The sequence below is a fragment of the Parasteatoda tepidariorum genome, chromosome 11, assembly GCF_982258835.1.
Source record: "Parasteatoda tepidariorum strain Cologne lab strain chromosome 11, Ptep-v5.0, whole genome shotgun sequence".
Classification (NCBI taxonomy): Eukaryota; Metazoa; Arthropoda; class Arachnida; order Araneae; family Theridiidae; genus Parasteatoda; species Parasteatoda tepidariorum.
The window spans coordinates 71668267-71695043 of record NC_141765.1 but is presented as its reverse complement, the minus strand read 5'-3'; the positions used below and the strand labels follow the sequence as shown (position 1 = coordinate 71695043).

General features: G+C 27.7%; 2 protein-coding genes across 2 annotated transcripts in view; both read right to left on the bottom strand.

Annotated features, from left to right (window-relative positions):
* Positions 1 to 2852: 2852 nt before the first annotated feature.
* On the bottom strand, positions 2853 to 3980 carry LOC139427103 (putative G protein-coupled receptor 85). The gene has a single exon (XM_071187771.2). It carries the CDS (start codon positions 3978 to 3980, stop codon positions 2853 to 2855), a length of 1128 nt encoding a protein of 375 aa, XP_071043872.1.
* A 5081-nt stretch (positions 3981 to 9061) lies between these two features.
* Positions 9062 to 26777, bottom strand: part of LOC107455467 (calcium-activated chloride channel regulator 1) — a 40647-nt gene continuing 22931 nt past the window's right edge. Inside the window, exons 3-13 of the mRNA XM_043040301.3 lie at positions 25336 to 25442; positions 23690 to 23860; positions 23032 to 23159; positions 20937 to 21051; positions 20589 to 20813; positions 19711 to 20010; positions 18588 to 18818; positions 18211 to 18481; positions 15362 to 15523; positions 12535 to 12831; positions 9062 to 10146 (exon numbers count right to left, since the gene is read on the bottom strand). Of these exons, the coding sequence (XP_042896235.2) occupies positions 9425 to 10146; positions 12535 to 12831; positions 15362 to 15523; positions 18211 to 18481; positions 18588 to 18818; positions 19711 to 20010; positions 20589 to 20813; positions 20937 to 21051; positions 23032 to 23159; positions 23690 to 23860; positions 25336 to 25442 (2729 nt within the window). The 3' untranslated portion in view covers positions 9062 to 9424. The remainder of the gene's footprint in view (positions 10147 to 12534; positions 12832 to 15361; positions 15524 to 18210; positions 18482 to 18587; positions 18819 to 19710; positions 20011 to 20588; positions 20814 to 20936; positions 21052 to 23031; positions 23160 to 23689; positions 23861 to 25335; positions 25443 to 26777) is intronic.

The following is a 26777-nucleotide window of genomic DNA, read 5'->3' as shown; positions in this document are numbered from 1 at the left end:
CTGAAGATATTTAGGGTCTCGTTTGCTAGATAAATGCTGAACAAAATTTGCACAAAATATCACAGATATTTATTTTAGACTACGAGAAAAAATGGTTAAAATTATCAAAGAAACATTTTTTTTTGAAAACCAGATTTTATGGAAATCCGTTTATTCTTTTACTCGAAAAAATTTTTTTTGTGAATTTTTATTTATTTTAATGTTAAAAAAATCTACATTATCAATAAATCAAAAAAGTAAAGCTTTTATATAACATTTTTTATTTATTCAGTATTTAATTAATCATTATTTAATTATTTGTTAATAAAAATAAATTAAGTAATTATAATATTTATTAACAAACAGTGCACTTTTCAAACATGATCCTAACCAAAATCTTTAAAATATGCAAATCAGTATAATTCAAATGCCAGAAGAGATATTTGGAGCTACGTTACTATATAATATTTCAATAAAATTTGCTAAAATATCATAGATATATATTTTAAATAAATGGGAAAATTTCTGAAATTGTATTTCTTAAAAGAAAATTAAATTGTTAGTATTATTTATTTATTTATTTTTTGAAAAAAATGTTTGAAAATTCAAATTTAATATAATTTAAAAATTAATTTAGTTAGGAGAAAATTTCTGGAGTTATGAAAAAATTTGAAAAAAAATAAAACATTAAAAACCTTGAGGAAAAGTTTGAATTAATTTAATCGCAAAAAATTCCCCAATCATTTTGAAAGCATTGAATTAATAAGTCAAAAAACTAAAAATAATGTATTTTGATGTTTTCTTTTATAAAAACAGTTTTATTTATTCATAAGTTATTAATTGGTTTTTAATAATCGTAAATCAGGAATGTAATTTTCAAACAGGATCAAAACAAAAACCTTTGAAATGTAATTCGAAATTAACAGCGGATGTTAGTAGTCCATATACTAAGTTAATACTGAAAGAAATTATTCCAAATCAAAATATCACAAATGTGTATTTTATGTCTTGAGAAAAACTTATGGAAATGGAAAAAATATAAATTTTATTTAAAGACAGTTAAATAAAGTGTTTCTTATTATTTTTTGACCAAGAAATAAAATATTGTCGGAGAATATTAAATTAATTCAAAGCAAACAACAAAAAAAATCCTTTTTAAATCTCTAAACAGTACTCTAGCTTTTCATTGAACACGTTTCTTTAAACTTTATGGCGTTCCCTATTTTTCTTTAATTTGTTTTTATTTATTTTGAAAATTTTAATCATACTTTGAAAAGTTAGAAATTTTTTATATTTATGTTCTACATGCTTTATTACCAAAATTTTTATTTTTATCCAAACCAATGGTTTTAAAAACGAAAGTGCTTAACAGCTCACATTACTTTTAGGTCAACGAGTACTTACAGCGTCTGTGGTGTATTTTTCGCAATTAAATCATGGGAAATATTTTTAATTATAGATATCTTAAGGTAGCGGAAGGGTTTAATTACGCGTATCACTAATAAGTGGAGCATAATCTGTAAACAAGGTTTGAATTAAATAAAATAAAATTCTTAAAAGTGAAAATTTATTCTTAATTAATATTAATTCTTGAAAGTGGAAGTGAGTGAAAATTTATTAAATATGGGCAGTAATGAAAACCGGACTGCAGTAGTTAACAACATTTCTGTTGATTTTAAACTCATACTCTGAATTATTCACATTATATAAAAACGATAATAGTATTTGTGTAATGCATTTAGTTAAAAATATCTTTCTCAATTACTTGTCTTAGATTTCATAATCTCTTCCTAGTATGATAGCTGAAAAAGTTTTTCTTTTCAAGAGGGGTGAGATTCAAAAGAAACATGCAGCGTATAAAAAAAAAATATGAAGAACATTTTCACTCATTTATTCATAATGAACGTTCAAGTGTCACTTTTTTCTATAATGATTTATATATGAATACTAAATTTGAAATAAACTGGATTTTTTAAAGATTCTTACTTAAAGCTTTTTTCTGATTGAAATGTCTAAAGATTATCGACAATTTTATTTCAAGCTAGATTCAAAGAACAAGAGTATTTTTACGATTGCATTTACTGAAATATTTGCTGAATACTAACCATTGATTAATAAAAGTTAAAATTTAAAAAAAAAATCTGAAAATTATGAAACACAGCTTTTTAGTTGGATATGAGAATGAGAAAGAAAAAAAAAAAATCTGCATATCAATCGAACTCTTGATACGTTCTGACATCGATAAAATTTAAAATAAAGTAATTATCTCAAATTAATGTTGCAAAATAATTTTTTGAGTTTAACATTTAGAACAGTTTCTTAAACGAGACAATTTTTTTTTAACATTTAGAACAGTTTCTTAAACGAGACAATTTTTTTTTAACATTTAGAACAGTTTCTTAAACGAGACAATTTTTTTTAACATTTAGAACAGTTTCTTAAACGTGGCAATTTTTTTTAACATTTAGGACAGTTTCTTAAACGAGACAAATTTTTTTTAGCATTTAGAACAGTTTCAAAACGAGTTTGTTAAGACAATTTTCTACGAGCTTATGATTTCTGAATTCTCAATGAAACGCAATGTACTGACGCTTCTCAAGCGCATCGACATGACATGATAATATCAGCAACCAAATGACTATCGAATAAAACGTTGATAGAAATTTTTTTTGCAGTTATTATGTGAGGTAAATAAATTATAGAATGCAAAATTTTTGATAAAATTAAGAATTAACTGATTACTTAACAATAAAAGTGAAAAAAACATTTTTATCTTAAGAAGACCCCTTAATACACTTTCAAAAATAGCTTTAGGTAATAATAATTAAATCTTAAATAGTTGAAAAGTTTGTAAATGAATGCATTGTTTTAAGTTATGAACTTGTGCTACTCAACGTTGGAGACAAACGTTTACCGTTCAACATTCGAAACTTTCTTCTTTTTAAACCGGACATTGAAAAAAATATAAATGGTGTGATGATTGCTTGGATGTATGTTAGCCATGTAACAAAGATTTCAATTCCATAAGAAACATGGATATTTTCTCCTCTAACAACCATGTAAAACAATGTCGCGTAATATGGTAACCAGAGAGCACTAAAAAGAACATGAATTACGAAACAAACTTTCGTCAACTTTTCATTGTCTTTTTGTTTTTTGCTACGCCACAACGCAATATCGTAGTTGGTCGGTATTGGATGGCTATGAAAGACATTCCGACTTAAAACGGCGACAGGTGGTTGAGAAATTGAATCAGCAAGCCATCTATTCCTGACAGGTATACCAATCCTTGGATCAAAAAATCCCCAATTCTCACTAACTGCTGGCTCGTAAATGACAGGCCGCATTTTTCTTCTATCTCGCAGCAGAAAAAACAGTTTCAAATACAGCAAATTCGTCACGCAAAATACAAATGAAACACTCGATATAGCAGGATAAGCATTTACATCTCTGGTAATGTAATGACTAGGAAATGTACAGCTCACTTCCACGCTGTTTAAAGGCGAATGTTTATTGCTATATACAGCGGGAAAAGCCAAAATAAATGCAATATTAATAAATATGATAAGGATAGCCGTTCCGAAAAAACTTCGGCAATTGCGCCGATAAAAAGCACGGTGTTTGTTGTCCAAGTATCTGTCAATTGTCATGGCAAAAATACAGAGGCTGTTACCCACTAAAGAGAATATGTTTATAAATGATATCACCTGACATAATTGATTTCCATATGTGACTTGTAAAGGATGAACCACACTCACGAAAAGTAAAGGAAAACAAAAAAGCACACGGACTAAGTCCACAGAGACGAATGTGAGCATATATGTGTGCGGCGTTCTGCGGCGAATTTGAAGATACCTGCAGAAAGCGTAGATGACAAGTGAATTACTGGCGCTTCCTAAAGCGATTATAAGTCCCAATGAAATAAATTGAAAAAGAGTTACAGCACTAGAAGGTGTTGGAAGGAGAAATGAAGTATTGTTTTGTGCTGTAAAAACATTCATTGTCGAGGAACTCTGGAGTGAGTGTTGGGACGGAGAGATGTTAAGTACTGATGCGGGAGAAGAAATACTTCAAAAATATTCTTCCCAGCATGCGCGCCATCTGTTTCTCATGAAATCGACAATGCAGTATCTGCGGCTTTGACTACACTCAAAAAATTATAATTTCTTCTCTCATAAAATTGCTTGAACGGAAAATAAATATGTGTAAGAGGGATAGATGAATTATGATACAGTACTAACCAAATTATTGGGGGGAAATGATTTCTCTTTTCTCTTACTTCAAGTATTTAATGTCCTTTGTGAGAAAATAATAATTTTAGAAGTGTAAAAATAATTCATGCATATGTTAGAAGAATATCTCTAATTTTACAATAGAACAGGAATGTTTCTTTTTTTCTTCGAGTTTTGTGTAATTGCTCTTATAATTTCGACGAAACTTCCAGATGCGTTCGTTATGTAGGGAAGAGGGGGGCTGGTGTGGGCAAATAGAATATTTCTGTTATTTATCATTCGAAAAATCTCTTTAAATTACGACAAATTTGCAAAACTGTATCATATGTAGTTTCAAAACAAAATACTAAATAGTTATATAGCAAATAAATAAGGTTTTAAGGAGGAGAAGCAACTTCCTAAATTTTGCTTTAATAGTAACTTTATACTATTTTTATTGATAGTTTTTGCAAATAAAAGTTGTTATTTTATTATAGAATATACTAATTAGATATTTTAAGAGTCACTTCTGATGTACCTTTCTTTAATTAACAAATAATTAGCTTAACTAATGAACTAATGATTGCTAGTGTTTACACGTCATCATTAACAAAGTTTTTTAATAGTAGGAAATGTTAGCAGGAATTTCCTTAAGATACCACTTTAATGTTTAGCGTTTTAATGTACCACTTTAATGTTTAGTAGCCCTCAATTCTCATGACATGCAAAACAACGCATAGTGGAGATCACAAACTTATAAATAATAATTCATTACCACTATTAAAGAAAAGAAAATACCACTAGAAAATAAAACTGAGCAATCATAGCAAATAATTATACTGGATTTTCTCTTGCACTAATTTTCTGCATAAATATAAAATAAGGTCTGTGCAAATATAAATATGTTAAATAGCAGGCACGTTCAATAAAGCAACATGGAGTTGCTTATATATAACAGAGATGTTCATTAAATATTTTTAAAACATAATATATTCTTCTTGTTTTTTCCGTATATCACTAAATTATTGGTAAAAAGCAAATTATTAAAATAATTTAGCCAGTTTAGTACTTTAGATAAAAATATTTTAGGTAGTTTCATCAACCGTGATTGTTTAGAAAATATTTATTACACGCACACACATATATGTGTTCAATATATTATAGTTTTTCTTTAATATGGTTACACGATACTATGGTTCAACTTGAAGAACGGAGACATGATCCAATTTTACACCTTATAAAGTTAGTTGCAAATTCGCACCTTATTATGGTTCAAGGTACAGATAATATGATAGCAAAACAGATAGCAAAAACTCTGTGATTCTTTTAAGAAATATTTTGCCTAAAATCTATGCATGAATGTATCCGAAGCCATCGGAAATGAACACCTTTTATTCGCATTTTATTTCCTAACCTCAAGGTTTCTTTGTACACTAGCGTGCAAAAAACGTGTGTTAAACTTTAGTAAACCTGTGTCAAAGGCATTTTAACCTTCTTGTCTGTTTTTTTTTTATTTTCGTAGTTTGTTTGTTCTTATTGTTCTTAATCATCGAACCAACATATATGTTGCACTTAATTTTAGAATTTTTTTTCTTCTTTTTATTTAATCATAAATGCAACTTTCGAATAAAATTTGAATCTTTGCATTAAATTCAGTTGAATATTCCTTTAATTTTTTCAGATTTCGAGTCTTGTAAAAACAAATTATGCAAAAAATAAAGTTAATATTAAATTAATAGTATGCAAAACCTATACTCATTAGTTAAAATTCCATTTTAAATAAATATAACAAAGAATTAATATAACAAAATAGAATAAATATAACAAAGAATAAATATAACAAATAAGAACAAAGAAATTCATCCAATACTTACTTTGATATACAAAAGAAGCTAAACACGAAAAACACTATTCATTTAATACCTATCTGATATAAAAAGATTTAAAGTGACTTTCAAAGCGCTAACTTTGCTTTTTTCTTGCTAAACATATTAAACAAGTTCAGAAATGAAATTTTATATTATACTACATTTCGAATCGACAATCTTTATTTTAGAGCTTGACCAACAAATTTTGCACGCTAGTCCAAAAAAAAAAATCAACTGGACTGGAGAATGATGCTTGCGGTAACAATGCAAAAGCAGTTTTAGGATTTTTCATATTTTATTTCCTATCTCAAAGTTACTTTGTACTCGGAGAAAATCTGCTAAAATTACCGTACTCTATTATAATGACATTTTTGAAGAAAAAAAAAAACAAACGTAATTCTGTTTAATAATTCCAAAATATATGGTATTTATACCATTAATTTAGTAATTTCCCCGTTCATATGGTAGCGGTTTACCAGAAATTCTGGTTTTCAAAATTGTAGTTCTTGTTGTCACACACATAATAAAAATACAAAACTGAATAGTAAATTTTATCGAATAAATGGTTTTTATGTCATGATCTCTAAGGTATCATGATAAAATTATCAAATTTTATCATATTTTATCACATGTTATAAAACCTTATTTTTTAGCTTTTCCAAAATAATTATCAAAGCGCATCGAAATACAATATCGAGCTTTTTGATGCTTCTATGGGGCCTGAAAAACGATAAATTTTACCATATTCTAGTATTTTTAATCATATTCTTTTTTCTAAGTATATATCAAAGTTCAACTTGAAGAATGATTCTTAAAGTAAAAATGCAAAAATAAAAACAGTTTTAAGTTTTGAAGCTGTGTAAGAGAAACTTTTCTGTTTCATCACTGTTGAGAACACTTGTTGTTGATAACTCCCTTTTTAATAACTTAATCAAAATATTTTTCTGTTTTTGCTTTGTTGTTGATGTACTCAAATTTATTTTCTATTTCGACACTGTTTATGATATACAGGAAATTATTTTGCTTTAACGCTGAAAACAATGTTTATCTATAACATTGGAACAGTTATCTGCATCCTATAATTTTTGCATATGCGTTGCTAAATTTTTTTGTTGCATTACTCCATTTTCTCCTTCAAGACCTGGGGATTTTGGAGTTAACCTTAAATTAAAGAAAAGGGTTTTTCGGCATTAAATCGCATGATCTGATCGGCTAATCCTGATGGTTAAAGCGAGAAACTCAACATTACTGTGCTAACTCAACATGAAAACGCATTGTTCTTTCGCGTAGCGCTCTCTTTTTAATAACAAAACATTATATTACACAAATAAAGCTATATTCTTATCTTGTGATAGTTTTGGAATTTTTTTTCACAATTAAAACTTTGCCATACACTCAATTGTTATACTTTATGCATTATTTTTAAAAAAAATTTCAATGCGCTGGAATAAAAATATTAATACCGGAACAGCATCTATTTTTTTAATAATGCAAGTATGTCGCGCACTAATATAAAATGTGTCAAAATTAACTGATGAATAACGAACAAAACCTTTTGAAAATTTATTCTATTAATAAAAAAATTATCAGCATATCTAAAATCTAGAGACGTAATGCAAAGTGTGAAAAAAAGTATAAATATCTAAAATTGGATGAAATTAAAAAAAAAAAACATATTGTTACAATCGTATTTACTAAAATTTATGTTGATTGTTAGTAAATTAATTAATAAAATTCCTCTGGAAGCAGCAACAAAAAATACTGTTAAAATGAAATATGTTACTGTGCTCCTATTTAGAAATCAAAAAAAAAAGAAATCTTGAATTATCAAAAGAATAATTCATGTAAGCATATGATGTATCGTTAGGACCATCCCTGAAGAAGGCGACAATAATAATAAGTTAAGAATGATGACATGAAAAACAAAATAAGTGCAGTTATCTATTATTTGTGTAAGCTATACTCTTGATAAAATAAGAGCCACCCATCTACGTGTCCGCGGCTTTCATCTGCTCATTTATTTTGACATAATAACTTCTCAACCTGATTAAAATACGCAGTTAGATCAAAGGAAAACCCTGCCCTATAAAAGAAAAAAAAACAATCAAAAATGCAACTAATGCAAAAAAATTCATTTATCAATATCATTAACAATCTCCTATCCCTAATTACCTTCCATATAATAATTAGTAAATAACTTTTCTAAACGTCAGAAAATAATTTTTGTCCCTTTTACACTATTTAAATGCTGTTCGATTGAAAATTTTTACATTTGTCGAAATGGATGAATTTTGTATAATCGCGCTTAATTTTAATATAAAAACGTATATAACGGTTTTTACTCTTTATAAAAAAATACATACAAATGATCAGGAATTAAAAAATCAGTCCCAAATATTAATAATAAATAAAAATAAACTATGACTAATAGCTTTCTATTGAAAAGAGCATCTATTTCTGGTATTTACTTATTTTAATAGGTGCAGTATTTAGTTTCAAATATTCCAGTGCGTTTGAAAATGGCAAATTTGACAGTAGTTCTGATTGCAGAATTGTAATAACATAATTTTATCGGAAAAATTCACTGAAATTTTAGAAAATTTATGTATTTCTCCAATTCTGAATTGGCGACGAGCATGTATTCAACATGTTTCAAAAGGTACTATAGAGTAGAGTAAATAAAAATTATTATTTTACTTAGGAAAATTTTATAGCAATGGGTAAGTGTATACTTCCATCTACACCCCTAGGTCACGAGGGAAGAAATCTTCTCCGTTGCAAAAAATTATTGATATTATTTTTTAAATCATTACATCTCCTTAATTTCTGGACATACACAATTTTTAGAGATCAATTAACTCCGCGATATTTATATATAACCTTTGATATTGAAGCATGACGAAACATAATTTATGAGATTAAACAAAATATGGAAAAGAAACAAAAATATTCTACAAACATTAAAAGGTTGTTGAATTAATAAATAAAATATCTATTGAACACTTTAAAATTCAATAAAAACATTTTATTCACATAGTTTAATCTTACACCAAGCAAATAGTATTATAAAATTATCACAACTGCAAACATAATCATTTGCAAATTTAGCTTAATGATGACAAATAATTGAAAATGAAGCCTTTGCATACTTTTTAACATATTACTTGTGCGGAGAAGATAGGTTTTTTTCTCATTGATCAGTTGAATAAATATTACAACCATATTTAAGAATTATTCAAAAGATTAATCTGTTAAAGAGAAGGAAATAATATCTAAAATGCTTATTTTTTGATTAAAAAAAATGTACACTTTCCAAAACAAAGATCAGTTTTGAAGTTAATGAAAAGTCTGATAAAAATGGAATGTTTAACAAGATTGGCTGTGACTTCGTACTGAGATATAAGACTTCTTTTTCGATCTCTTAATGAGAATGACAGCTATAAATACAGCTATCATTATTATCGTAAGTGCTAGCACCACGCCAACCACAACAGGCCACCACAAAAACGACTTATTTCGTTTACCATCTTTTACTTGCTTAGCAAATTCTTGAACTCTCGGCTCTTCTTTTCTGTCCGCTTCATTGTCTGTTTTAGATGTCGTCAATTCTTCTGATTGGAAATCTTCGTTGTCTATTTCATAGTTACTTTCGTCACTTTTATTCTCATCTAAATTTGGTTCTTCTGTTTCTTCAAAATTGCGCCCTGCCTGTGTTCCATTGAGTGATTCAGTTGTAACCTCTTCTACTTCTTCTTTTATTTCTTTATCTAAGCTGGGTTCTTCTTTTACCTCCTCTTCCTCAACTGGTTTTTCGATGAGGTTGCCAAAATAAGCAGATGCAATATTATATTTTAATGAGTAGGATCCATTGTTATCTCGAGCTTTTATAGCAAAGTGTATGCTGAAATCTTCAGAAGTGTTTACAACTAAGATATCAGGCACTCTAATAGTTAAAAAGGCTTTTTTCCCAGGAGACAAAGGTATCAGTGAGCCATTAATAACGTCCGACTCATTTACAGTTGTAGCGCTTTCAAAATACTTAATGAGATCTTCTTTATTGTTGCTTGCTTTCATTTCAAGAGCTGTCACTGTAAAAAGTTAAATATATATATTTTTAAACATATAAATAGAAAAACTTACTGGAAGAATGAACTAAGTGATATTCAAAAAAGGAAGAAAAAAAACAAGACTCAAAAACAGGATATGAGCATCTATATGTTTAGATTTTAATGAAAACGCTTTTAAAGAGAAAATGTACATTTTCTCCTGTTGCTATAATTCCTAAAATCGATTTTTCTAAGATCACTAAGACATTGCTTTGAGTTTTCTTCCATTAAAACATCAGTTGCTTTAACACATCAAACGCATGCTTTTTGTATTATAACTAAATTTAGCATTTTTACAGAAAAAATTTTTGTTTTTGCATTTGCTTAATTTCATAGAAAATTGAATATTGTTTTATTATTAACGCAGAATATTAAATAATATAATATTCAGTTGAAAAGTATCATTCTGCGTACAAGCATTCAATAGAAATTAATTTCACGTTAAATATAATTTTATATTATTATTTATTTTATATTTTATTATTTATTATATTTTATTATTTAATTTAATCATTATTAAAACTTTTTAATTGTCGGGTTTACTAATTTTTACATCATTTTAAGTAATTTTAAAAGGCGAAATACAAAATATGAACGAAATCCATAGAATAGTTTTTGAATAATAAAATTTCAGAAAGTCGTATTTTTAAAATTTAAATTATCAATAGCTTTTTGACCAATTTTCTGTAAATTTCATATTTTGCCTTTTAAAACACCATAGTTTAAAATGATAAAAAAAGTTAGCCTTATTTTCAATTCAAAGTTTTTGGAATATTATTAAAATAAGCTATAATAAATAATTATGACATGTCATATTTTGCTTGGAATTATCTTTTGATAATCAAAATGTGAAATTATATGTAAATCTTTAGATTAGCTTAAATAGCTCCAAAGATATATCAAAAAACGCAGAAATTAAAATTAACAATAAGGGTTCCAAATTTTCGAGCACTCCTTAGACCAAACTTAGACCAAACCATATTTCTCAGATTTCTGCTACTCCTTATATTTTTGGGAAAAAGGAATCGTAATCCGTTAAAAAAAATATATGGTTATTCAGAGGAAGGAAATTTTTTTTGTAGTTTTTATAAAATAGTTGTAACATGAAATATTGGCTGCACAAATTATTTAGCACAATATTAAACCCCTTGAATTATTAAGATTTTATCTTAGTGCGTGAAATTCTAATTACTAGAACAAAAGTTATTCAAGTGTTCTGTACTTTATTTTGCGCATTGTACATTGAGTGCTGAAAATTAATAAATAAGTGAAAAAGAAACAAAAACGCTTTTGAAAGCTATCGTAATAAAGATATTGGAATGTAAAAATAAAAAAACTCTTTTCTGTACCTGATAAAAATTTGGAGAATTTTCTAATATTTGATTTCCCACTGCAATTTGTTACCTCCGGCAATCAAACTGGTTTTGATATTTCAAGTTTCGGCATTCTTTCTAGTGATTTCTTATATTTCGATACTGTTTCTTTTTTTTCTCGCTTAAATATCAATTTGAGTTCCCTAATGTGATTATTTTTGACCTTATTTTTGTCAAAGATTCGAAAAATATATAAGGATTGCCTTTACGGAAAACCCTGTATAATGAGGCATAAAAATATAGTTTTTATTGATAAAATTGTTTTTTCATTCAAAGCAAGTTGTTATGGATGTTATGGAATACAGGCATTAATACAATCATTTGAATAAATTTGCATAGATTTAGATGATTCTTAGGATTTATATAAAATTATAAGGAAATTAACTCCTAAACTAAACAATTAATACGCATATATTCTCTTTGGTAAAAAAATAATTTACAAAATTGCTATTTTTATAACAACATTATACTACGTGATTCTATTACTCCTTCCATCTGGGGATGAAGGTTACATTTTTCTGAAACACATAGTTTTGTGTGTTGCAAAATAATATGTTTAAATGATTTAAAAAAGTATTTTTTCTTAATGCTTTATGCCTTTCTATATTTACCTTGATTGACTTTAATATCATCTCCAAGTATCGTAAAATGAAGTGTTATTCTATGTTTTTCGTTTAGTGTCTCGACATTAACTACTGATAAAATAAACTGATATTAATTTTTCTATGTTTATCTTGACCAACGTTTATATCATTTCTAGGAGTGGGGAAACATTGTATTGCTCTTGCTTCATTTATTATTTTTACATTAACTACTGATACGATGTACTGATACTTAATATTGTTATGTTTTTCTATGTTTATCTTGATTGATTTTTATATTATCTCCAGGAGGGAGGAAACAATGTATTGCTGTTATGTTCTCCATTTAATGTCTCGGCATTAACTTCTGATAGGATATACTGATACTTAAGGTTTTTAAGTTTTTCTATATTTACCTTGACCGACGTCTATATCATCTCCGGGAGTAGTGAAATGAAGTGTTACTCTATGTTCATCATATAGTGTCTCGACATTAACTACTGATAAATCAGAAATGTCTCCAGGAGGGATAAGATCCCCTGCATCTTGTGTCCAAGACTCTAAACGAAAGGCTCCTGGGTTCGAAGATCGATCGAAATTATTGGCAGGAACTGCGTTGAGCTCTTTTTTTGGTTTGCTCTCATTTTTCGGTACCAGCTCAAAATTTTCTGGAGCAAATTCATTTAAGGGTGGAGATTCATCTGTAGAAGATCCTAATAAAAAATTTATAAAAATAATTATTATTGAGTTTAAATAAATATGTCGATTTTTTTGTAATTTGGATTTTTTTTTCTTCTTTTTTGGTGCAATATCTTTATTTTTATAAAAGTTAAAATGTTAAAAGTTGAAATACCTTTATTTTTATAAAAGTTTTAGACAATTTCGGAATTTTTCTCCACAAAATTAGGTTTTATCTTATTAAGACTGCTTGCTGATTCCCAATTTGCTACAAGTTTTAGCTTTAAATCTCTAAATGAGATTCTCTTTAAAAAAAATTACAGTCAATTGCAAAACAAAAAGAAGTGCGCACAAAGTTTTCTAACACAATATTTTTTAACAGTTATTAGTATTTTTTCAAATGAAGTTTTAACTATGGCTGAGTTCTATTGCCCCGGGAAAAAAATAGCGGCATTAAACCGGCAAAAAGCTTTCATTTTTCACAATCCTTGATTTTTGTTAATTACACCATTTTCTTCTTTCAAGCTACTTTTTAATTTCATTTCAACTGCTTTTTACTTTTAGCTTTAAATTCAAGAATTATTGCAGTTAAAAAAATGTATTGCAGTTTGCAAAAGTGAATACAAAAATTTAATTTCACTCAATAACTAGAGTTTTTAAGAATTTCAGTTTTTACTAATTTATAATAGAATGCATTTTCTGTTTTATTGCTTTTAGACTGTTTACCAATCATTGATCAATTTTTAATTTTAGTTTCAGCTGCGAATTTGAGGTTGAAAAAAATATTGGCGCTATTTATAAACGAACACAGAATTGAATTTTTTCTCGTTGTCTTTCTTTCCGACTGCAAGCCAATTCATGATTAATTTGCAGACTTAAGGGAATTTTTAACAGATACTTTTAATGATATAGAAAACTATTAATGATTTGCATAGAACTTAGTTTTTACTTGTAGTAAAAACAAAATGGCAAATTATAAAAAGCAAAAATTATAAAATTTAAAAATTTGCTCACTTGGTTCAACAGCTCGTGAATTAAGCAATCATAAAGCTTAACTTCGTTTTTTTCTTTTCTTAAAATATTAATTCAGATCTAAATCAGATCTAAATTCAGATCGAATTTTTCCATATTTAAAATCGAAATTCATTAATTAATACGGTATAATTAGCAGAAAGGGTGGTTTGAAAAAATTTTTTAATTTTTCTTCAAAATGTGATGTTAATTTTGATTTTCCAAAACATGGAAATGTTTCAAAAATATTTTAACTAAAAAAGCTAACAAGAACTCTGGAATTTGAGTTGATCTACTAAAAAATTATTTTTTTCTGGTTTAAGTTCAAATTTATTTTAATGGCATTTTATTTTTACAAAATTTTAAGCAGGTAAAGATATGAAAAAAAATCTTTTTTTCTAACATAACCATGTTTAATTTTTCTCGTTTTGTATTTAATTGTTCTTACGTAAAAAAATCTTTTTACTTATCTTTTTATAAATTGACTTATCTTTTTAATAAATTGAACTACAAAAAAAATTTAAATTATTCCTTAATTATTTTAAAGGAATAATAAATTTTAAATACACTCGTTTTTTTTTTTTTTTTTTTTTTTTTTTTTTTTTTTTTTTGTAAAACTAAAAATTGCTTTATGAAAAAAAAAATTGTAAGTGAACAAAAATGAACTGAAAATGGGACTGAAAGTCGGATTGTTTTAAATGGGATGCAATTTAAGAAAACAAACAAACAGGAAATTACGGACAAAAACTAACATCAGAATTCGTTGCAAAGCCAGTAAAAGAATATTAAGCCCCTAAATTACGAATTACCCGTAAATTTGCATCGTAGCAAATATTGGATCAGCCTGTATAATAAGCAGCATTGCCCGTAAAATAACAATTATTATGCGAAAGATCTTTTTTAAAAGAACAGACACTGTACATAAAATTACTAAAAAATCACCTTAGGAAAAAAATTGACACTGTCCGTAAAATTATATCAGAAACCAAAAAGTCCCCACAACATCGAGACCAAATGCATGGCTGTGGTAACGTGGTCAAAATTATGCACAGGTCATCTAGACTACCCACGCAAGCTGGTAGCCATCAATCTAATGATGACAAGACGCCACTGAAGATCGAACCCCATGACTTCGCGGTAACGCCATCACACCCATTCAGTTTATAAAAGAATAAGAGGAAGGGAATGAAAAAGTAGTGAGCAAGTTTTGATACTAATAATAGTTGTTAAAAAGCATAAAATGTTTAACCATGTTTCGTTGTTGGGAATGGACCCTTTTTCCCAACAGTCAATAAATTGTAGACTCTACCCGTAAAAACACTCTAGTACCCCTAATAGCCTAAGTATATGGAACATCAGAGTTTAGCTTGAAATGTGTGCGTGCGTGCGTGTGTATTTACATATATATATATATATATATATATATATATATATATATATATATATATATATATATATATATATATATATATATATATATATATATATATATATATATATATATATATAGCTAATCTTAATTCTGCCGAAACCTATATAAATCTAAAATGTTACCTTTAAGTACAGGAATTGGTGGTGAACCAGAGGATAAAATGCCTTGCTTAAGTTTCGCTTGACCATCATTGGAAATCCTAGCTATCACAGCATATCGACCATTTCCATTGAAATGTGTGAAATATCCAGTATAAATTCCATCATTTTCTGTTACATCAGCTCCTAAAATTTCAAAAAATATTTTTTATATAGTTCTTAACTATATAAGAGAAATTTTTAAAAATTTCCATGTATGAAATTACTCTGTTTATAAAATTTAATGCTGCATTTTTAAAAAAAATAAAGAAAAAACTTATTAACCTAAGTGTTCAATCATGACATTCTTGGTTATTTTTTTAAAGTTAAGGTTTTCCATGATTACCATCTCTAATATGTATTTTTAGAGTTCTTGTTAAATAATTTACGTTAGGAACATTTTTCAGTTTCATACAAACGCTGTTTAGGGGTGATTTTAATCCCATTTTTGTGATTTACTTATAAATTGAATTAGCAAAGTTTATTTTATAATGTTTTTGTTTCTTTTTGTCTTACATATTATAATGATTTCGATTTTGAAAAGAATTTTAAAAATATAGGGTAAACTAACCAGGGAAGGAATACTTAAGCTTCGCTTGCCTTTTAAAAAGCCATATTTTTTTCAAAATTCGTAATTTTAGTTAAATGACAGTGTCAAAATATTTTTTACTAATTGCAAATTATGTAAAAAAATTGTAGAGAACTTACATAATACTGTTTTAAAGTTTTGGAGGCTCAAATAACAAGTAGTAAGAAGACCAAGTGAAGGAACAGCTCTTACCAGTGAATGAATACCCAGTAAAGGAACACTTAATTTTGGTTATTTTTTAATGCTCTTTATGAATTTATAGGCCATAAAAATATTCAAAAACAAGCCTATTCTTGAAATTATAACATATAAATACTTGGAAAATGTTTACCTTTTTTTGTAATCATGAATTGAAAATTAAAGTGTCAACATATTAACACATACTGCTCATTCACTGGGAAATCTATGCCCAGTAAAGGAACATGCCTGTTTCTCTCACTGGTCAGAAGTTGTTTTTCGTATTTTTAACATACTTTTGATGTGGAACATCACTAAATGTACAAGAAAATTGAAGTTTATCTTTTATTTTCATTGACTTAGAAAAAAAAACAGTAAAGGAACACTTGTTCCTTCACTGGTTTTTCATCGTTTGGTGATCCAGTGAATAAACACCCCCTCATCTCAGTACTTTATTATGCTATGATGCTTAAAAAAATAATAAAACGTAACTTCAATAACTATATTTTGAATTCTCTGTTTCACAGTCAGAAAAATAAAACTGTTACATGCAATTAATTCCACTTCAAACATATAAATACAAACACTCACATTATAATTTTTTCAAAGAAACAAGGTGTTGCAGAGATAATAACAAATTCAAAAATTTTTCCAGAGAAGTCTATTTAGCCAGGTAATAAAAAACATTGCTAGATGACTTCCTATTGTTTGGCAGAAAGCTATTGTTACCAATCAATCTAAAGAAAAACTTTCAAATTCTTATTTTTAATCAATATATATGAAGTGTTCCTTCACTGGGTAGTGTTCCTTCACTGGTTGGTTTACCCTACATTGTGGTTCTTGATTACGAAAGTCACTTAAGTGATTCATTCTTGGCTTAATAGTTAGCGTTATTTTTTCAAAGATATTTTTTGAAAGAAATCAATTTCATTTAAGATGTATTTTAAGGGAAATTAGGTGTAGTATTTTTAAATATATATGAGAAGTTAAAGCTGACAGGATTTAGAAAAAAATAATTGTACCTTCTTCATCTTATCGTTTTTTTATTATTATATTTCCTTTTATTTATAAATTTTACCTAGCCATTTATGAAAATATAATTTTTCTTGAAGTTCTTGTGTCACGAAGTTTTAATGATCAGATTTAAGAATTTCAAATGTTTAGAATGTCTAATGAGAATTTTGGTGAAAAAGAGTTAATCTGTGCAGTTTGTAAAATAAAAAATAAAATAAAATTAAACTATGAAAACAAAATAAAATTAGACTATAAAAATACATAAAATTAGAATATCGAAACTAAATAAAATTAAACTGTAAGAACTAAATAAAATTAAACTTAAAGAAACTAAATCCTTAAAATTCTTTTTGAGGGAGGACAAATATATAAACAGGGTGTTCTGTGACAATCGACTTGACTCTATTATCGAAAATCTTTATTCTATATTCTATGAACCCTGGCAAAAATTAATTTAAAAAAAATAAAATATTTTAATTTCGAATATTAGGGTTGAAAGTTAATGTTTAACCGAAGAGAAAAAAATGATTCGTAACTTTAATTAATTATTAATTAACTTTAATTAATTATTATTGAGATAAGGAAGATCAAAATAGTAAATCATCAAAGTACAGTTTTATGGTCTTGAAGGACTTGCCTTTCGATAAGAGAAGTCTTTAATATTTATTTTCAGCGTCATGTGAATAGTTTCTTAAGGTCAGTTTGAAAGGATTTTGAAATCTTGTACAAAGAGTAATTGTTGCAAGAGCATAATGTATATAAAAACACATACTGAATACCATAAGAATCATATGTTGCAATTTGCCATCAGAGGGTGCTGAATTAATTGTCTTAGCTAATTTTTAATCAAACTGTTTCTCCACAAACTCTTTACCAACATTGTCGGCCATTTTCACTGCAATATTTTGAATGTGCAGAAGAATTGCACAGAAGAATAACTTATTTAAATGATACTTTGAAAAATTAAAAAAGTAAATACAATTGTGAATAGTATAATATTCAATTAATCTATGGTGGATAGTCAATGATCAAAACAAGAATGTCTTAGATTTACCCAAACCGTCATCTTTAAGTTCAATATCTATAGTTGATCCAATAGGTCTTTCCACTGTGGCAATAACAGTTGCTCCAATCACTGCAAGATATCCTTTTTTAACTTCTGCATATACTTTGGCGTGTGCTGGAAATTTTAGTTGTATTTCATTCAACCAGGAACGAACCCGAATCGGTTGGTCGCGAATGTCTTTTGGTTCAGACGTCACTGTAAATCCAACTATTATTGGATAATCATCTCTTCTTCGGATGATAACCTCCCATTTCCCTGGCTGAAATATTTAGAAATGAAAAATAATAATTTTTTTCAAAAATTTTAAATATCAAGGCAATATATTGTTATTTTTTTAATCCATTCTAATTTTAAAGATGTCTTACTTCGGTTGTCGGTAAAGAAATTTGAATTCGTTGTCGCTGTATGTCATCTCGACTATAACCATCATGTTTGCTGTCAAACACAACTCCAGATGGACTTCGTAAAATTACATCCCCAACTCTTGTAATATGGCGTGAAGTGATGGTAAACGTGGTATCTTTGCCTAACTCTTGATCGATGTGAACGTGTTTTGTTACTGTTGGTGCATCTAAACTGAACATTTCATCCTTGAGCTATGCAAATGTAATTAAGTTAATTCAATTAACAAACATTTTCTAAAGGCATATTTATTACTATCAGAAAATGACAAATGATCAAAAAAGTCGAGTAAAAATTATTTTAAGCTGCATGTAATGTTTTTTGCTGAATAAATTGAGAAAAATAAGCACGAAGAAATCTTTTTCAAGACAGTTGTTAAACCATTTTATAATCAGTCAATGTAACTAAACTTAAGATAATTAGTTGTATGTCTTGTTAAAGTAAGTGAAAAAAAAGTATCGTATTTTATGGAAGAAATATCGCATTCTCATTGCTGAGGTAAATCACTAAAAAAAAAGAACACTAACGGTCATCAATTCTATCAAAATTGAAATAATCCATTTTTAATTATAAAATAATAAAAACAAGTGTAGTAAAATCAGAGGACAATTAACACTTAAAATAAGAGTATATGCCAATTCACTTGTGCTAATGGGGCTGGTCATCTGCATTCCGTTTTTTTTAAATCATGACGATGGAAAATCTGACAACACAGTGGGCGAAAAGCAATGCTGGTAGTGAAGTAAAACTCGCAGCAAAAAATTTCGAAATTATTCTTAGTTCGGCGTTATATATAAAACCGTAGTGTATTTTTATCCTACTGGACAAAAAGAAGATCTAGCTTAACGAAGTCTGGTTGAAAGATAGTTTTTCTTCATTATCTATTTAACTTTCTCACGTAAGATTGTTTTTACTACATTCCTAGAAATTGCTCAAATTTGTTAAAGTGAACAAACCAATCAAATAAAAAATCAGTACTTCGATCTTTATACATTCTAAAGCTTTCAAAAACCTCGGGTATTATGCAAAAAAAATTTTGTGATTGACAAAATCATATGATCATTAGATAATCAAACTAAAGCTTACTTGAACTGGTTGTAATTCAACGTCTGCCTGAGATGTAATCGATTCCAGAAATGCAGAATCTAGGGCTGATGCTGGACGACTCCCATTATTTGAGAAGAAATATCCTCTTCCACCTGTTACAGTTGTAATATTTTCTAATTTATCGCTAGCACTTGTTCCAAAAGCCACGGCATTTATTATGACATTATATTGCAAGACTTTGGGTAAGACATCCTCAATAAAAGGTAACACATTTTCTTCTCCGTCAGTAATTAGCATAATAAGACCAGAATCTACAGTACCGTTATCGTTTGTAAGTACCTTTGAAATAGAATATATATATATATATGAGTTAATACGCCTATATAGCACAAAACGATGGAATATGCTTTTTAGATTACTATTATTAGTGCCTCAATACATATTTCAATATATTGAGATACAAGAATGATTTAAAATTTTTTTAATACGCAGACGTAAACAAATCTGAAACACTACTAAAATATTTCTGAAATATTCCAGAAATAGTTTACAAAGATGACACCCAAGAAATATTTAAATATTAACACCCCAATAATGTTAATTGATAATCAAAATGAAATTTTTACAATATTGAATTTTTGTTTAAGTACCAAAATGACAGTTTAACAAAATTATATAGCTCAAATATTTCACTGCCAACAAGATTATATTTTAGAAATATTTCATTGTTAATCAAAATGAAATGTTTACACTATTACATTTCTCACATATTTTGAGACTGAATGGTATTCTGTGATGCTATTATGCCTTTGAATGTAAATAATAATTTTCAAGTTATTTTTTATAAAAAAGTTTTATATATAAAAATGTGTTATTTAAAATAAAAATTATTTTATTTTCTAATCATTTGTACGAACTTTGATAGCTTCCTGTAATCCTTTGCCAATTGCTGTCATTCCTCCATCATCTTTGGCTGGTAAATTATTGCTTAACATTTTTCGTGTTTCGTTATCAACCTTAGTAAGATTCTGTAAAGTACTAGCTTCAGTACTAAATTGAACAATTCCTAAGTAAGCTCCATCAGGAACTCGATCTTCAATTAATCTTGTTGCTGCACCATGGAGCAATTTCATAGGCTGACCCTAAAAAGACAATAATACGGTTAATTTATTTCAGCAAAATATTAAAATTAAAAGATTATCGTGTATAGGGTTATCATAGTGATAAGATGTCGCAATTTTAATATTATTTAAATATAAACTCACATTCATACTGCCAGAGACATCAAGAACTAGTACGTAACGGGATGTTGGGTTCTTTGGTGACTGAAACAATCGGAAAAGGGTTTCAGTAAGCTCACTTGATGCATCTCTTTTTGATCTAAAGCAATAATGTAGTAGAAAATTAGAGTAAATCATAAAATTTAGTTCTGTCTTAATATGAGAGGGAAAGATAAAAGAAAAATATAATAATTCAGTGCTTAAGTCTCTCCTTTGGTAATTGAAAAGAGAAAGTAAAATACAAGGTGTTCCGTAATCATAGTTCTAAAAGTATATTTTAAAATTTTTATCAAAAATGAAATTTAAAAAAAAAAAATGCATATCAAAGATCAAAAATTATTATTTTAACTAAGAAAAAAAATCTGCATTTGATGAATTAATGTTGAGGAAGACGTGATTAGAAACCTCAAAACTTGATTAACTACTTGAAAAAATAAAATGACACTGTCCTTTGGAAGTTAAAATGCAAAGCCTGTAAGTCAAATTGAGGTTTTTTTTTCTGGAGAATCCAAATTCGCAATAAAAAATTTGGGGTTTTCATTCAAAATTTTGAAGTTGCTTTTCCCCATCCTTGGAGATGGAAATCGGGCTTTGATATCATTGAATATATCTTTTTAAAATATTACACACTCATATTTTCAAGCCGAAGTGTATTTTTGCCAGTTTGCATAGATTTTAGATATCCTGTACCGGAGTGTTATGTTAGTGTTAGCTTGTATCATATCGGAAATTAGCATTAGTATCCACTAGTAAATTAAAAAATAGTTAGGGCTAACAAATGCATCAATGCCATTAGCAAACTCATATATAGTAACAAGACTGAGAATGAGAAGTCCTGCTATTGAGCATGTATCGAAAACTATTAATGCGAAATGTGCACTTCTGGCACAAACCTGGTTTGAATCGCAGTCAAGGCTCTGGTTAATTTGTCAACTTCTCCCGATCTGTAAAAAGCATAGTGCTGACATAATTTATCCCCTGTTGAATGGATGAAGATTTGAGTTTTGTGGTTTTCCCTCTAGCGCCAATGCTTTAAATTCAAACCTGGACTCTTATTGTATTAGATTTTAAACTTCAAGGATAAATGACTTAAATAAGCTTTCTTTTAAAATAAATTACATTTTTAAATTTCAATATTTCATGCATAGTTAACAGAGTTAACTGTTGAACTATTATAGAAATGCTGAAAAAAGAGAGATAAAATAGTTTTGGGGAGATGACTATTACACAACTATTAAAAGACTCGATTTACTTCAAAATAAATGTATAATTAATAATTAATTTATTATTAATATTAATAATTAATTTATTATTAATAATTTATTTATTATTAATATTAATAATTAATTTATTATTAATATTAATAATTAATTTATTATTAATAATTTATTTATTATTAATATTAATAATTAATTTATTATTAATAATTTATTTATTATTAATATTAATAATTAATTTATAATTAATTTGCAAAAGAAATATTATGTATCTATAACACAATAAATATTAATCATTTCAAATTTTTAAACATTCTTTCGATTCGTCATTTTTTTCCCTATTAATTCTGTCTATATTATGAACTCAGACGGGTGTAAAATACGCGAAAATATTAACCCCTAAACCTCACAAAAATGTATTATGTAAGAACTTCAGTTATTTAGCGCTTAAATTCTTAAATAGTATTCACACTAATTTTCAAAAAACTCCAAACAAAGCTTATTCAAACAAAAATTATATTGGGTTTTGCCTGAGCTTACATAGGGACGATATTGAGAACTTCTTTTAACTTTATTTTTCACTTTGAATGTTTCACAATATAGTGACTGTAATTTTTTATTTACATTAAAGGTCAACCTGTTTGCCATTAGTATGTTACAAGCATTGTACTTTTGTATATTCAGTTTTATTTCTTTGTGCGAATTTATTATAAATATCTTTCAAGGTAACCATTATGGACCAAGTGATCTTAGGTAACCGAAATATGTCTTGTTTGCTCGTTTCTTTTCTTGTGAATAATGAGAAAATGTATTTATGAAAAAAACTGCAATTAATACTAAATCAACAGTAAAAAATGTTATACCGAATTTTTTGAAAATCAGGATGCTGTAAAATGACGTCCCATGTACTTTTATAATTGCAAATATCATTATGCTTTGTAGGTGCTAACACGTTATGCTGGTGACTACCATCATCACAGAATCCTTCCATCTAAAAAAAAAAGAGCAAAATAAAAATAAGACATATTTTCTAATTTTTTTGAAAACAAAAAAAACTTTTAAGACACTTCTAATAATTCTTTTAATTGGTTCTTAAAGCAAATTGTCTTTTAGTGTCTCATAACAGAACTTGATTAAAAAGACCTCTCAATATTCATTCAAGACATTAATCAGCACACTTGAAAGAGAAAATAAATTTTATTTATTACTGTTCCGCTTGTTAAGTTTACTTTAAGAAATTGATTAATATCAATCATAAAATCACATGTTTTTTCTTTCAGTGTGAAAAATTTTTAATGATGTCAAAATTATACAATTTAATTTTAATATACTTTTATTTGTCAAAATAAAGCATTAAGAAGAAATAAATGTATATAATTAATTTTCAAACCAAAATACGTGCATTTATATATAAAAACAAAATTCTTTAAATTTAATTCTAAAAGTAAAGTATAGTATGCAAATATAAAAAGTAAAGTATGCAAATATAAAAATGAAATAGATCTATTTAAATATACTTACAGAAGGTATAAAAGGCATATACATAATGGAAGCTTTAGCTTCATTACTATGCATATTTGGAATAAAAATACAATCCTCGTCAACTTGTCCATCGGCTGTCATTTTGCAAGGTCCGCCATCACGTGATTCAATCCATCCTTTGATATCTCGAACACAACTTGTAGGGCGAATCTAAAAAGAGAATTATAATATTTTGGTACATAATAAACGCAATGACAAATTTGATTTCTATTTCAAAATTTATTTCCAATATCTTATTTAATTAAATTTTTTTCAAGTTTTAATAAATATTATGTTTGGCAGGTTTTGCTTAATTCTAATGTGATTCCTTTACTAAATTCCTCCTTTACAAAATAATAAATGAGTGTCAATAAATGCAGTGAGTCTTAAAACATTTTTCTATGGAATGATAAAGCAATTATATAAAGTTTAGTTCGAGTGAGTTTACATAATCTCGAAGACGATTTGCTATAACTTACATAAATTAAAGTCATTAGTTCAAGTGTTAGCTTTACTTTTCCTTGTAGACTCGAAGTTGCTCTAGTAAAAATTTTTCTTGTTCACAATAGAGTTCAATATTTTCTCAACAAAGAATATTCCCCGAAAGGGTAAGATTAAATTTTTCTCCAATGAACTTAGGATAGGATAATAGGTTCCTTATAGTCTGAAATAGTGGCTAATAAATATAGACAGATAAATCTATACAGACTGAATAAGATCTATAAAACTTTGGATAAATCAGAGAATTATATGAAGATTGATGGCAAGATAATATTGCCGAGCAAAAGAAACATCAATATAAGTGACAATAAAGAATCCAAAATTGAGATATTTATATGTTGGCATTTTCGCATGATAAGCTAAATAATGCAAAATAAATAAAATTTCCTATCAGTTTTCTGAAATTCTATTTTAGCATTTACAGCATTAGCAATTAAATTAATTGTTATCAAGCCATTTTTCTATCGTAAATCTATCGTAAAGCAATTTCGTTGTTTTTTTCAATTGCAGCACAGAGCAGCCCTTTTGCTCATATCTGGTCAATATTCTCGGACATAGCTCCTATGACGGACAGAGTTCTATTGCTACTAGTGTGTGAACTATACTTACTAAGTTATCCCTGATTTTATTATTGATTTTTATTTTATCTCTCGTATTTTCTTTCTTACTTTCAACCAGTAAGTGTCTAAAATAATTTTAATTATTTTCTTGCTTTTGTATGGAAATAAACTTTTTTTCATTAACAATTTACAGCTACTTTAAAATCATATTTATAATAAGGCTATTCCAATGTACTCGAAGAGGTATGCCAACTTCTCGTCTAGAGTAAGTTGAAAGTTAACATTTTGGCATAAGCAAAGTTAACATTTCTGCGAACTGTGCATCTGATTAGAAGCAAAGGTTTCTTAATTAAATAGTAAAACAGAGAACATATTAGTAGTATAGGACACCTTTTGTTGGAAGCATAATAAATATGGAGAAAAAAAAACTATTCATGATCTCTTTAGTTTAATGTCGCTGCTTAAACTGCTTAGATAAGTATAGTGTTACCTTATATGCTGTAACCCAGCTTCCAGAAATAAAAACAAAACAAAAATTAATCATAGCAGATTTCGCAATATTCTGGAATATTAAATAATGCTTACTTTTCCTCCTTCTCTATAAAACATTGGATAACGCTTGTTCCCTGGAATACCATACTCATCGAATACGCCATATCTCAAATGAGCCCACTCGTGTACAAGTTGCCTTTCTGAAAAATAAAGTGGCTTCATGTGAATTATTTAGACACTTTAATACGAAAGCATCTCCAAAAGAAGGTCTATTTAGAAAATATATAAAATTTCCTTATTTTCCATAATACATATTTACATAATTTTAAGGGTTAAATTTTCCTTCTTCACTTTTCTAAAAAGTTTCAAACCGGTCAATGAAATTTCGTAGAATCTGTAACAGTGTTTGTATGTTCATGGCATTACCAACTTCCTTGTATGTCTTTGAAGAAACATAGAACCTCATCTTTCTCCACGTCGTCGTTATAGAATCGTTTAATGTTAGAGTAGGTCGATATTATAAATGTAGGTAAGAAAGGTCTCGGAGAAATAGTACGAAAAAAAAGGTCCGGAAAAAAAGTAACCGGTGAAAAAGGTCCCAGGAAAAAAAAGTCCCTAGAAAAAAAGGTCCCTGGAAAAAAAGGTCCCGGTAAAAAAAGTTTCAGCTCAGGGAAAATTGAGTAAGGAACAATATTTGAAAAGAAAAGATACGATTGAAGCTCCTTTTCCCTGCTACATTCAAGGTCGACTTTATGTTGTTGCTCTGACTCAATGTGCAATTTTTTTTCAATTCTTTTGTTTACTACTTATGATATTTATTCATTAAAATTTATTAAAGTTGAATGTGAAAAAAATATTAAAAGTCTATTTTTAAATTAATAAAATTTAAAGTAAAATTTTATTTAAAAGAACATTTCCTTCATTCAAAAAATAAATAAAGATAATAATAAATAAATAAAATAATTTTCCCCCATTTAAAAATAAACAAAAAGTGCGCCCTGCTCAACATGCAATTTTACCTGTTAAGGTACCTTTTTACTGGACTTTTTTTTTTCAGGGACACTTTTTACCGGGTCTTTTTTTCCCCGAACCTCTTTTTTACCGTCTACCGATATTATGCCTGCTGAAACCAAAATAAACACTGACAAGTCCTCCGCATCACTAATAAAACGATAAGCAAGCATTTCGAAACCATAGAATAGGAATGTTGAGCAAAGTATTCTCCACACGTTACCTGCCAAAATCTTTTATAAATCTCATTGAACATCCTTTTATCCCTAGTTTTTGATATAGCGACTGTCACCCTAATTGGCTGGACGGTGATATAACTCATTGAACGGAGACACAAAGAAGAGTAGGTATAGGCATTACATGATAGGAGTAGGTATAGACATTACATGATAGGAGTAGGTATAGGCATTACAAAAACTGGTAGAGAGTTCACAAAAATGTATCAACCGAACAAATGATTATATAGAAAAACAGCGTTCAACCTTCAAAATGATGAAATTTTAAATAAAATATACGAAATTTTG

Coding starts and splice junctions, on each gene's coding strand:
- LOC139427103 (XM_071187771.2), bottom strand. CDS start 3,980: ATGAATGTTTTTACAGCACAAAACAATACTTCATTTCTCCTTCCAACA.